The sequence below is a fragment of the Papilio polytes genome, unplaced genomic scaffold, assembly GCF_000836215.1.
Source record: "Papilio polytes unplaced genomic scaffold, Ppol_1.0 DF824191.1, whole genome shotgun sequence".
NCBI lineage: Eukaryota > Metazoa > Arthropoda > Insecta > Lepidoptera > Papilionidae > Papilio > Papilio polytes.
The window spans coordinates 1,627,057-1,640,007 of NW_013525013.1; the positions used below are offsets into that span (position 1 = coordinate 1,627,057).

General features: G+C 34.2%; 5 protein-coding genes across 5 annotated transcripts in view; 2 read left to right on the top strand and 3 right to left on the bottom strand.

Annotated features, from left to right (window-relative positions):
• The window catches only part of LOC106110705 (transmembrane protease serine 9), a 5,827-nt gene extending 3,097 nt beyond the window's left edge, over positions 1–2,730 (top strand). Inside the window, exons 3-6 of the mRNA XM_013292604.1 lie at positions 614–730; positions 1,157–1,323; positions 1,888–2,039; positions 2,527–2,730. Of these exons, the coding sequence (XP_013148058.1) occupies positions 614–730; positions 1,157–1,323; positions 1,888–2,039; positions 2,527–2,730 (640 nt within the window). The remainder of the gene's footprint in view (positions 1–613; positions 731–1,156; positions 1,324–1,887; positions 2,040–2,526) is intronic.
• Positions 2,731–2,943: 213 nt separating this feature from the next.
• Positions 2,944–4,540, bottom strand: LOC106110706. The gene is made up of 2 exons (XM_013292605.1): positions 4,500–4,540; positions 2,944–4,042 (listed from the first exon to the last, which is right to left on the bottom strand). Exons 1-2 carry the CDS (start codon positions 4,538–4,540, stop codon positions 2,944–2,946), a joined length of 1,140 nt encoding a protein of 379 aa, XP_013148059.1.
• Positions 4,541–4,632: 92 nt separating this feature from the next.
• Positions 4,633–5,584, bottom strand: LOC106110709. Its single transcript, XM_013292606.1, has 4 exons — positions 5,549–5,584; positions 5,139–5,323; positions 4,838–4,963; positions 4,633–4,759 (listed from the first exon to the last, which is right to left on the bottom strand). The coding sequence occupies exons 1-4, from the start codon at positions 5,582–5,584 to the stop codon at positions 4,633–4,635; spliced, it is 474 nt and encodes a 157-aa protein (XP_013148060.1).
• Positions 5,585–7,362: 1,778 nt separating this feature from the next.
• LOC106110787 (protein msta) lies at positions 7,363–9,649 on the top strand. Its single transcript, XM_013292694.1, has 3 exons — positions 7,363–8,729; positions 8,817–9,001; positions 9,434–9,649. The coding sequence occupies exons 1-3, from the start codon at positions 7,421–7,423 to the stop codon at positions 9,572–9,574; spliced, it is 1,635 nt and encodes a 544-aa protein (XP_013148148.1). The 5' UTR covers positions 7,363–7,420; the 3' UTR covers positions 9,575–9,649.
• Positions 9,650–10,046: 397 nt separating this feature from the next.
• Positions 10,047–12,338, bottom strand: LOC106110808 (neuropeptide FF receptor 2). Its single transcript, XM_013292714.1, has 7 exons — positions 12,264–12,338; positions 11,563–11,866; positions 11,268–11,446; positions 11,076–11,198; positions 10,787–10,981; positions 10,539–10,712; positions 10,047–10,258 (listed from the first exon to the last, which is right to left on the bottom strand). Exons 1-7 carry the CDS (start codon positions 12,336–12,338, stop codon positions 10,049–10,051), a joined length of 1,260 nt encoding a protein of 419 aa, XP_013148168.1. The 3' UTR covers positions 10,047–10,048.
• Between the last annotated feature and the right edge of the window lie 613 nt (positions 12,339–12,951).

Consider the following 12,951-nt stretch of genomic DNA (forward strand, 5'->3'; position numbering starts at 1 on the left):
TTAAAATTAATAACCTGTCAGTTTTAGGTACTTTAAAATGGAGGAGAATTATGTTTTCTTTGTAAAAAATAATGTTTCAAATGAAGCAATAGTTTACTTATTTAATGTTTAAAAAAAATCTCGGAAGTAACATTTGATTATGCGTTTTTGGGAATAAATTATTAATCACACGTATGTGCGTACTCGTATGTGCTCAAGGACACAAACCTAATTACATTGCATATTATTCACAGATAAATTACCTTTCTAATGGTGAAAGAATGATAAAAATCGGCCAAGTAGTTTTTGAGGTTTTTAATAAATTTATAATTACTAAATTTTAAAGAAAAAACCCAACTGAAACTCGCTACTTAATCAAATTTCTAATCGATTACGTAATGCTTAGAGCGAGCGGACACTTGAAACTAATCTATCGCACAACTGTGTCTTGCTTTGATTCCTCGATTTTTAGTTATGCAACTAAACAATAGAATTGTCTGCGGAACAATCGACAATCGCACAACAGTGCGATAGTCTAGTCAAGAGTGTGCGCCCGCTTAGTAGATGAACTACAATTTATCTAACAACTTTCATAAACAATGTTCTTATCAATAATTCAAAATGTCTACTTCAGTGTATTCGATGAGTTCTACAAGTCAAAACAGCTGACAGTCGTCGCTGGATACAATGATATCTCCTACGAGGATGTTAACCAACCGCTGTCAAGAATTATACCTCACCCCGAATACAGGTAAGTATTGCAATAAATATGGAACTTTGTATAGAGAAGAAGCGTCCATAAGGTTAACGGTGCAAAGCTTCGATCACGTAGTCATAATCCACAAGCCTAGAACTTAGAATGAAATCTTAGCATCCTCATCATGTCAATGGCTGGCATTTAACAGTGTGGTTTTCGTGGAACTTCCTGCCTCGCACAGCCGAGTTGCGGAACGCTCTGTCCTCGACAGTATTTCCGAATCAATATGACTTAGGGTCCTTCAAGACGCTAGCCTATGATTTCCTCCAAGGCCGGCGACGCATCTGTAGTTCCTCTAGTGTTGCAAATGGGCGTCTTTGACCACCTTTGTGTTCCCGCAGCACATTTACCCCTTATCTTATATAAAAAGTAGTACAATTTAAATCAGATATTAATCTTTTTATTAATTTTTTGTCTCAGATGTAATCGAAAATCCAACGATGTAGCACTTCTAAAGACGCTCAGACAATTGATTTGGAACAGCGATCTCAGACCTGCGTGCTTGCCACAAGCCACTTCATCCGACTTCAGTGGAACATCAGCGGTGGTAGCAGGATGGGGCTTTACTAATGAAGATAGGGGTATAGGTACGATTACTGAAGTATGACTTGAAGATAGCGATTAGTTGGAATTTAATTTCATTCAGATTTTTTAAGAATTTCGCATATCAAGTCAACTGGTTTAAGAACTTGATTGCAATTTGAAATGAAATTGCTATACAGCGAACAAATTTTAAGATTGTTTTATGTAATCAATTAACAATATACTTCTAATATTGATAAGCAAAAGATATTGTAACGCTCAACAACGATAGTTAATTTAATCGTTTAACAGAATAGAGTGGTATAGTTAATGTCGATAGAATCAAGATAGTCAAAGTTACCCTATGTTAAATTGTTTCAAATACATAAAAAAATGTTTATTTGATTAGTTCATTCATATTTTAGTCTAGCTATATAGTATAGTCTACGTGACTCAGATATAAAACCTTTCTAACGATGATAGAATATTTAAAATCTGTCCAGTAGTTTTTACGTCAATCGAATACATATAAAAATCCAAAAATTGCAATTCTTTCCTCTTTGTAATATTAGTATAGAAGTATAGTTTTGAAATCGATACTTGTTGTAGTTAAATGTTTTCTTTTCCAGGATCAAGACCTAATGTTCTACAGAAGACTGATGTGTTTGTTGTTACCAACGATGAATGTAACAATTGGTATGAGTCACAAGGCAGCAAGATCAAGATCATATCGACTCAGATGTGTGCAGGACACGAACAAGGAGGCAGGGACTCCTGCTGGGTAAGACCTAAAACTGCTTTTTGAGTAACTGAAATAAAACGTGGAGTTGGTCTTCAATCTTGAGGCCTCAAAAACATTTATTAGAAACCCTGTCATCATAAATTGAATTGGGACAACCTTTAGAGAAAAAGAAGGACGTTTGTTATGAGTGTGGAGGTACACCGGTAGAGGTAGACCTAGAATGAGATGGATGGTTTGCGTGAAAGGTGACATGATCAAGAAGGGAGTGACGACTGAGGTGACGGAAAATAGTTATTTCAAGAACGAAAACCCAGTGCGCCAACCCTATGGTAGTAGGATAAGGTAGGGGAGATGGTTTAGAGAGAAAAAGACAATACACTTGAAATGCGATGCAGAGACAATTTTATGCGTTTTGATGTCAGATGAATAATGATTTTATTTCGTTAGTTGTTAGTAATCTACGAAGAATTAATATAAGACAATATCAATATTACAAATACTTAAAGAAAATGTTAATGGTTTACAGGCTGACAGTGGTGGCCCGCTAATGGTGCGTGGCAACAAAGGTCATTCTATGGTGGTCGGTGTTGTTTCCACTGGCAGTGGCTGTGCTCGAGCTAGGATGCCTGGCATTTACACAAGAGTGTCCAGATATACAGATTGGATTGTAGAAAATGTCAACAATGATAATTCAAGATCTATCTTCAGTTTATTCTCAAGAAGGGGATGAAGAGATAATATAGACAATGAAAGAGTATTTATTTAGTTTGGTATTTAGGTTTACTGTTATTAATAATTGTTGCGTAGGTTTAACATAAATTATGATCAAAGATTTAACTGTGATATGAATAAATGTAAGTTTTTATCGTCAAAAGGATAAAAACACAAGCAGATTGTATAAACTGTAGGTAATCATTTATTTTAATAAATTGTTTTTAACATTTTACAATGAAAGGCCTTTTTCTTTACAGTATTTTTCAAAATCCTTTTTACTTTCTTCTATTACGTCATACAGTTTCCTACCAGAAGTTTCTTCCATATCATCTTTTAATACTTCTAAAGCACGTTCAATACATATTTTTGCTTCAACGAGTAAAGGTTTAATTTCATCAGCAGTTTTGAGACTACCATCACTTTTAACCTTCTTCGCTTTTAGACTTAAAGCAGAGTGTAATTCATGTTGCAATACCGAACTATACAAACTCAATCTAGCGTTACCTGGATCTAGAGTAGTGGTAATATCAATAAGATCTTTGCACATTTTGATTTTTTTATCTAAAATTTCTTCCGACATATAACTTGGTTGTCTACCATAGAGCTGGACTAAAGAATGTTTTATAGAATACAAATGATAATGATTAGGATGTAAGAAAGTTGACAATCTACAAAGGAGATTCTCTAACATCGATACTGAACCACCCATCATTAGCACACCATCGACTTCTTCGCCCATTTGAGATATCAGCATATTTATCTGTGAATTGTTAACTTTGACTGGACATTCACTACAAGCCCATTCTGTGTCGTCATCTAATGGATCTTCTGGTAGATGTATTCCATCACAAGACTTATTACCATCACCGAAACATTTCATAGCACTCAAATATGTACCCAGTTCAGTAGGATCACTGCATCTTGGACATTTGCAAGAGAAGTACTTCGTGTCTTTCAAATGTTGTCTTCTCGCCTCCGTTCCCCATAACGCATGGCTATACATAGTCGTGATATGTTCTCCTTTCATTATAGGAATTACGACTTTAACTGTAATTCTATATAAATCATTTTTGTCCGCACTTGACTGGTTAAATGTATGTTTTGTGTTCGGTAAACAGCTATGCTCTAAAATGCAAGTATTGGCATATAATGCTTGCAATTCTGCGCCCTCAGGTAGTCGTATTTCTAAAGCGTTCGTATCGATAATGCCACAGATTCTATGTAATAATTCCTTAGAAATATCTGGTAAATATTTATCTTTGATATTTTTATCGAGTTTATTAATAAAATTTTCAAGTAGATATTCAACGATAAATTCATTAGCTTCTCTGAAAATAAAAAAAATTATCCATTACTATGACAAACTTAAAGAATGTAACAAGTACTATTAACCATATTATATGTCAACTAGCTGTTCCCGTGCAGCTTCATCCGCATGAAATTATAAAAACTTTATTTCATTATTTACAATTGTCAAATTTGCAATTGAAAATTTGAGGTTATCCTTGCTTCCTTAATGTTGGCAGCTTGTAGTTTATGGTCCCTTTCCGACAAAAAGGTTTTTTCCAATTTATATACCCCCTAAGTGTAATAGAGTGAAAATATATAGCCTAAAACGTGACGTAAGTAAAGGCAACAAAGAAGTGTGTATGTATAGAAGTATAAATAATTGTATACTTATTAATATATCAAGTCATTAGCCTTAATTATGGCGATCTGCTAGCCTACATATTCGCAAGGAAACAAACATTAATTAAAACCTGGATTTATTTTGGCTACATTAACTTTTTAATGTAGACATCATCTTTAGCTTGAAGCAACGTCATCGATGTAATCCGTTTAACGTCAGCACTACAATTTGTTTTAGTTTTTTTTTCTTACAGTACTTGTAAGGTTCGCAAAAAAATATTAATACCACCTACTCGTAAGCCTCAGTTCCAGGCTCCCTGCACTCCATGTGTGATTGCATATCCAATATGCTCTTCCATTTCTCAGGATCAGTGTTTTGTAAAAGAACACATCTCAAGGTAAGTAAAGCATCGTGTCTGAAACATAACGAAAAAAATCTTGTATCAAAATAACATAGCATAAATGATATAAGTAGGACCGTGCAAATAACTTACCTGTAATAATCGGCCATATTATCAAGTACACACTCAGGGCGTGTACTAAGTACAGCACACTCCACCCCGTGATGTCGAGGGTCAACTAAACCTGGACAGTTACCGCTGCACACTGGCCACCCGCATCTAAAATAGACAAGGATCTTCACCACAACTTATACAATTAGATATTACTTCGAACTGCTGTGTTTAGAGTTATTGGCAAAAATTAAAAATATTTTTTATGTCTACAACCAGAATGGAAATGTTATTTTCAATCGTTTCTGAGTTCTTTTAAATAAAAAAAAGAATGAAACCTTACTTAGCACATCTTTCTCCGACGTCTGTGAACACAGGCTTGTAACAGCCAACACACGGCATTTGTGCTTCAGGGTCTGGCATTGCTTTTGGAGCGAAGACCAGCGGCTTTTCCATCAGGACTAGGTCTCCAGGCTTTAGGTCTCTAATAACGACCAAATACCGGCCAAGTTCATCAGAACTCTCCACCTGGAATGTCAAAAAATTTTAACAATTAAACCTTTCAAGTCGAACTTATAAAATATCATTATTAGATGTTAATCCTTCAGGGTACCAAATTAAAAGTTACGAATAAAAACCTATTGTTCTGCCATCTATTGATAAATTACAAAAACGCACTTTTCCATGCCAAAGAGTTGATCATGAAATTTAATGTAATAAAATTCCGCTAGATGGCGATATTTCTAAAGTTACCTTGTACGGTGTAGTAGTTGTGTCGTTTTGTCCCATGATTCTGAAATGAAATTTAATTACATTATTATTATTGATTTCTCCGTATACGTTTACTTACATACGTAAAATCGATTATAATAATTCTTGTAAACTTTTAGTTCAACTGAATTAAATTTATAATTTTGAAATAGATTTTTACTAGGCTCATAGGGTATCAGTTCTGTAGAAAAATTGTAAGATAAAAGCAAATGCAAAATTAAAAAACACAAATATTCTGTGGCTGTATTTTATATGGTAAGTAATTTAAACTTGTTTAAATACTCGTATATCTCCAACTAGCTTATACCCGCGACTTCATCCGCGTAGAATTAAATTAGTTCTTCTGCACTATACTATCCATCTGTTTCAAATTTCATCGAGATCCATTCAGCAGTTTAGGCTACAAACTCTAACAAACTATCCATACATCTATACTTTCACAGTTATAATTCTAGTAAGAAGTAGTATTTATATTTTGCATAACTAAAACATTTACTCTGAAATCGGTTAGTGGGATACGGCGGTCTATTCTCGTACACTTAACACAAATAATCTTAACCGTGTCTATAATTCAAACACTAATATTATCTACGGATTTTTCATGTTAATATAGTTAATATAATTTTCTTTTATATAGTGTATTTTAATAAATAGAAAACATTTTTCTTGACTCATTAATGTTTCGTTCATCATCATCTTGGCCTGTCCCTTACGAAATGAGAGCAATTTAAGAATGGATTTTTTTTTATTGAATTTTTTATACTATAACCAAAAAAACAACTAAGTAATTAAATAAAACTTTTCAAGTAAAGCTTTAAAAACGACAAAAAAAATAAAAAAAATATATTAGTGACCTACCTTTTTGAACTTATAATTTCAAAATTAGAACGCACTTTTTTAATTTTAATAACACACACATACACTTTTAATTTCCTCCACACGTGGTTTTTCAACAATTATTATGAACGTATGGCCGTACCAACCGACCGAGTCTTCACGACTGGGTGCTTGAGTCTGCCTTACGTAATTGCTATAAATCTGTCCGCATAAATATATGCATATATTTGTAAATATGTCAGTCTGGAGAGATTGATTTAGATATTTCTTGATATTAAAATGCAGAAGGATATTAATTAATAGGACATATTCTTAAATTCAATTAATCCAAGTACGAAACAAAGTACAGTGAAGACCGAAGAAAGAATAGATGAATTGTGTAAAAGAGGATATGCTTAGAGGATTCAGATATGACAGCTGATAGAAATATATGCAAGCGCAGCACATACTCTGCCGACCCTCAATTGCAGCAAGTTGTTGATGATGAATTGATCGAATAGTTTGAATCCCTTGTAGATTTTTGTTGTTCAGACTTGACTTCAATTCACTTTTCTTTCTATTAACTAGAATACAAATAATCATGTTCTCTGAAGCTGACGTTAGTTACAAACGATATCTAACAAAATTCATTGAGACTGCCAGACAAGTAATATACAACATGTAACAAACATATTTTTAAAGGAAAGCAGCTGTCGCGTGGGACATTTCATTACGTTTTTTATTTAAACAGTTTAACGACGGTATTGCATTTCAATTTGTACACTTTTAAATTCCTCAGGACAATTTGAATTTACCTAACGATGTTAAAACCAGTAATCCGTACGCCCGAGAACACATTAAAATTTGTTATTACAAAAGAGCCGTGGTTCGCAGTTTTTCATTTTGTTGGCACATCTCCCAAATGTTTAGTTGCGTAGAGATAATTATATGTGTCTATTTTGGACGAGTATTGTGTTGGAGCCGGGCCGGATCAGGCGTGCCTAGCGTATCCGAGTGACAGCCGCAAAAGAAACAAGAATGGACTCTAAACGGGAAATACCAGCTTGCGATGTCTGCCAACAACCAGCTAACCAGACCTGCGGTGGGTGCAAACAAGTCTATTACTGCTCCAGGTCACACCAGAAGCAAGGATGGAAGGATGGACACAAGACAAGATGCTGCCCATTCAAAATTCAATTCACTCCCGCTTTAGGCAGACATATGATAGCCACCAGAGATATCAAGCAGGGAGAAACTATACTCAAAGAGAAGCCAGCGGTGGTCGGGCCTAGAATGGCCAGTACAGCACATTGTTTATCTTGTGGAAAGAAACTGCAACCAACTATGATAGAAGAAAACTTAGATTATTATAAATGTCCACTATGCAATTGGCCAATGTGTGGCCCAGAATGTGCTAAAGATGATGTTCATAAAAATGAATGTAAGACTATGATAAGTAAAGGATATAAGTGTAGTATAAAATATGAAAACAAGGATAAGACAGAAGCAGCATATTGTGTGATAGCACCACTAAGAGTATTGTTAATGAAAGAATCAAATCCTAAACAATTTGATAGTATAATGAATCTGGAATCCCATCTGGATAAACGTATCCATACTCAATTGTACAATGTGTTAAAAAGTAATCTAGTGGCTTTTATTAAGAATGTTATTGGATTGCCTTTCAACGATGAGACAATTTTACAAGTAGCATCCATTTTTGATACAAACTCATTTGATGTAAGATCTCCCGACGGGACTAAAAGATTTAGAGCGATTTATGTCACAGCTTCGATGATGAACCATAACTGCAGACCTAATACCCGTCATATTTTTCATGGTAACGATTACAGTATGGTGCTTTTAGCGACTGTACCCATAGCTAAAGGTGAACTCATTACAGCTACATACACACAATCTCTTTGGGGGACTCTAGATAGAAGAAAACATATAAAACAGACTAAATGTTTTGATTGTGAGTGCGAAAGGTGTGCAGATCCAACTGAATTTGGCACTTATTTAGGTAACATATACTGTTCACTTTGCAATGGACCTTTTAATGAAAGCGGTCTTTCTGGAGCAATGCTTGTATCAACGAATACTTTTGATGATACCGCACCGTGGAAATGCGAGAAATGTGACCATTATATTCAAAGCCGACAAATGTTTTGGGGAAACAATGCATTGAAACAAGATTTAAATAAACTCAATAAAACTGGACCACAGGAACTAGAGGAGTTTGTAGAGAAATACAATTTAACTTTGCACCCAACAAACCATTTGATAGTTCAAGCGAAATTAGCTTTGGCGCAAATTTATGGAAACTATAAAGGATATACTTTACCAGGTACTTCATTTTATTTTAATTATTTATTTATTTCTATAGCTTTTTTATGTATTGATTATTGTGTTTATATTTTGTCTCTTCTTTCAGAATTGTCGAATGATTTATTGAATCGTAAAATAGAAATCTGTCATGAACTCCTCGAATTAGCAGACAAGTTGGAACCTGGATGGACAAGATTTCGTGGCACGATTCTTTTGGAGCTCCAAGCAGCTATGTCGATGCACACGAAGAGAGAATTTGAAGCTCAGAAGCTAACGAAGACCGGAGCTCAGGTCTGTCCACTGTAAAATAATTCAATTTCAATATTAAATACTGATATTACTAATCTCAAATCGGTATAAAACGGTTTATGTACATTATTAAAATGATGCCAAATTGGTACGTTCTTGACTAGGATTGTAAAATTTGTATTTCAAGACGTCGACCCAGTTTACATTTATAACCATGCAAGTTTAGATTTGATTTCTGACATCGACAAACTAACAGTTGTTAAGAAATCGGCGCAACACTAGATCATACACGTCACGTCCCTATGACAGCTGTCAATGTCATTCAGAAATATGAGGAATAAGCGTACCATTCTGGCGAGAATTAGTGGTTTGAGTGTTGAAGTTAAACTGTTACAATTATGTTAATGTCTAAAATAATGAAGTAACAATTATTTAAAGAAATGGACGGTCATTGAATTAAACTTTTTTTTATAGGATCAGCTAATGCAGAGTATGACATTACTTCAGGAGGCAATGAATATTTTAAAAGTGGAACCACACATGATAGAGACTTTGGAAGCGAAAGTGAAGGAACTCTCAAATCAGTTGGACGCGGCTAACAGTTTTCCAGAATGACACGTGCTAATAAAAAACAAATTTAATAAAATGTATTTATTTTGTTATAACACAATATATTTTTAAAGTATTTACCTGGAAAGTTGAAAAAAATTAACATTTTACTGAAAGTTTGAAGAATGTGAAATAAAAATGTGAAGAGTACTATTAATATTACATTGAGTTTCGTTAAACAATTTTTAATTAGGATCTATGGACTTTTAAACTATGAAATTAACAGAAACGTTATAAAAATAATGTATTTTTCATATTTATATATGAATTTAAATCTATATTAACCATTCCTGATATTTAAATAAAAGTGTTATTGATTACATAAGCGTTTTAATTCTTATGATGCAATGTGTCCTCAAAAGATTAATTTTTCTTACCATACAAACATCTTAATGGAGTTATTTGTAAACTAGTTACTCAGTATTTTATTAAAGTATCTTAATTTATTATCAACCTAAAACATTGTGTTTCCCTTTCAAGTTAAATGTTGTCTACTTTTATTGGTGTGATTTTTGTCGGTTTCGTTGTAACCTCTTCAACTTTCGGCATACTCAGTTCAACAGTATCTCTATTTATGTGAAGTATGTTCTTTATTACTCGGGTTAGCTTCTTATTTGGACGAGGACTGTTCTCTATTACGAAAATCTTCGCCATATTTTTATCAAGCGGGGGTCCTTTCTTTGAGTTGAACTAAAAAAATGCATATAAATAAGGCTTTAAGTTGTATTTCAATTGGTTATAGAACCAATTAGAAATCTCTCTGTTTCAACAATTCTGTATCATCATTATCATCCTTATTCTACTCCCGTTGTAGCGCTACAGGTTTTTGTCCTCCACATAACTCTGTCATACGTCATCTCAGTCACCACTCCCTTTTTGATCATGTCACCTTTCACAATTCAATCATTAACAACATTGTTTCAACAATTCTACAAAGTTTTAACATAAGTTTCTTCGTAGAGTTACTAACCATAGAGCACGTGCAACACCAAGAACTGAATCTGAACCAAGCGACACCATCAGTCCTGTCCATAGCCCTTCGGAATCTTAGGTTAGTGAAACCGTAGATAAGCGGATTTATAGCGCAGTTCACGTATATCAAATAGTTTGCTACAAACCACATAATGTTGTATGCACCTTCGACCTAAAGAGATAGAATGAAGACAATTGTGAATCATATTTTAGCTACACAATTAGTAGGTTCGTTGCCATAGTTACCGCATTAATCTCCAACGTCAAATTGTTCCTCCAATAGACCAACACGGTGTATGGTATTCTGCAAACCGCGGCTGCGAGCAGTACACACGCCGTGATCTTCATCGCCCTGCCTTTTGCCTTGGTCACTACCTGACCTCCACCGTTAGACGATAGTTTCCGAGCACTCCATTCCAAGCGCCATATAATTGTACCATACTGAAGTAATAACGTCACAAAGGTATTTAAAAGTACAAAATTGTGAAAGAGGATTCGCATTTTAAAGTTCCGAAAAACATCCTCTTTTACTCACAGTTACTGTCATTAATCCCAAAGGCAACCAGACTAGAAGAATTGTAATGAAATGCCAATAGATACTTAGCACTTTGACGTCTTCAGCGCAGTACATCTCCAAGTAATCTAGCCATTGCCTTTCCTAGAAAATAAAATTCTTCAATACACACTCCAATAATTTAAACAGAATAATTTTCAAGACTGTACTTACCATGAATTCCCTTCTAATACTCCAAGGTAGTGACAGGGCAATTGAAATAAACCAAGTCGCAAAGATTAGCTTCGGAGCAGCAGCCTTGGTGACTCTTGCTTCGGAATTCAAAGCAGCTGCAGCTAGTCTATCATAGGAGACCAATATTACAGCCCCAACACTAGCTAGGAGAAAAGTAGCTGAAAAAAAAAATAGTGATGTTTGTTTGTTATATAACTTCATTAGCATCTAAATAGCATAAAAATATAAAGAAGATTGTCACAATGAAAAAAGAAAAGCTTCAACCAATACTAACCTTGTAAAAATCCTTCAAACTTGCATCCGAAATTCCTTAATACAAAATGCTGATAAAAGTCCCTGACTAGCATGAACCAAGGGCATAATATTAAAGTCAACAGGTCCACTAAAGCCAGGTTCCCAACTAGATAATTACTAGCAGTCCAGAGCCATCTGTTTTTGACAAGGATGGAAAGAATTATGGAGTTTAGAAAGATGCCCATGACGCCAATAACGAGCATTGCAGCTGTTTTGACAGCCACTTCTCTTGTTGATTTCCGATGCCATAGTACATTTGGGAATGGATACTGTGAAGTGTCAATCTGAAAACATTTAATACAAACGTACACTATTTTTTTTATTCCGCTGATTATAGTTTAAGATTTGGAGCATTTGCAAGAGACAGGAGTATTGAGTCGTGCAGGACTCAGAAAAGTGGATACGTATTGTCGAAGTCCAATATTGAATTTAGTAAGCTATGGTATTGTTCATTGTTATAGCGTATTTCTTATAATTTTACTAATGTTATAAATGCAAAAGTTTAGGTAGTGTTTGTTAGAGTTTGTAGCCTAAACGGCTGAAGGAATCTCGATAAAATTTGGTATAGATGTAGAGGATAGTCTAGAAGAACACATAGGCTACTTTCTTTTGTTTTTTTTACCACGCCGACGGAGTCGCGAGCGAAAGCTAGTAAAAGAATAAATAGGAATCTGTACTCACATCGTCTAAGTAATCAGCCGTCCAATTAGTTCCATATCTTAAAAATATTTCATTCAAGTCACTATCGTTATCCATAGCATTAAAACTACCTTTAGCTTAAACATGAAACAGTTTTAACTGCAACTATTAGTCCTAAAAATTCAAATCTTTTTTGCTACCCTAATGTCCTTGCACACTGAACGTGCAAGTGTAGGATTTGCGTTGTATTTGATAGTTCAAAATGAATATTTTCGTAAAAGCTCTTCAGATAAGCTCACATGTACGGTAGTCCATTATACAGAAAGCTTTTATCGAGATAATATTGAAGTACTGATACGTTGAAGGTCAATGATATATCGTTAATGTACTAACAGAGTATTTTTTTATTAATGGATGTAATACAATTTTCATTCATTAGTTACAAAGACATTATCGCTAAATGTCCAGATAGCAGCTTAACTTCTGTTTATTTAACACAAGGGAACTAATTGCATATTTTATTCCTAGTTATTTTATTATTAGGTTATTTTGTTAAATTACTATTTTTATTTTTTAATAACAATAAAAGCGAAATGAATGTATCTAATAAGTATATTAGTTTCTATCTTTGTTTCCATAGACTTGTTTAAATGTGAAATAGTGAAAAATATATGCACTCGATGAAACGTTTCGAATTATGTCTACAGAGAGAAATTGGTTACAGTGACAT

Coding starts and splice junctions, on each gene's coding strand:
- LOC106110706 (XM_013292605.1), bottom strand. CDS start 4,540: ATGACGTTGCTTCAAGCTAAAGATGATGTCTACATTAAAAA. Junction 4,043..4,499: donor GATGATGTCTACATTAAAAA/GTTAATGTAGCC, acceptor TTTTATTTTCAG/AGAAGCTAATGAATTTATCG.
- LOC106110709 (XM_013292606.1), bottom strand. CDS start 5,584: ATGGGACAAAACGACACAACTACTACACCGTACAAG. Junction 5,324..5,548: donor CAACTACTACACCGTACAAG/GTAACTTTAGAA, acceptor TTGACATTCCAG/GTGGAGAGTTCTGATGAACT. Junction 4,964..5,138: donor GTCGGAGAAAGATGTGCTAA/GTAAGGTTTCAT, acceptor TGTCTATTTTAG/ATGCGGGTGGCCAGTGTGCA.
- LOC106110787 (XM_013292694.1), top strand. CDS start 7,421: ATGGACTCTAAACGGGAAATACCAGCTTGCGATGTCTGCCAACAACCA. Junction 8,730..8,816: donor TAAAGGATATACTTTACCAG/GTACTTCATTTT, acceptor CTCTTCTTTCAG/AATTGTCGAATGATTTATTG. Junction 9,002..9,433: donor TAACGAAGACCGGAGCTCAG/GTCTGTCCACTG, acceptor TTTTTTTTATAG/GATCAGCTAATGCAGAGTAT.
- LOC106110808 (XM_013292714.1), bottom strand. CDS start 12,338: ATGGATAACGATAGTGACTTGAATGAAATATTTTTAAGATATGGAACT. Junction 11,199..11,267: donor GTATTAGAAGGGAATTCATG/GTAAGTACAGTC, acceptor TTTATTTTCTAG/GAAAGGCAATGGCTAGATTA. Junction 10,982..11,075: donor TGGGATTAATGACAGTAACT/GTGAGTAAAAGA, acceptor TTATTACTTCAG/TATGGTACAATTATATGGCG.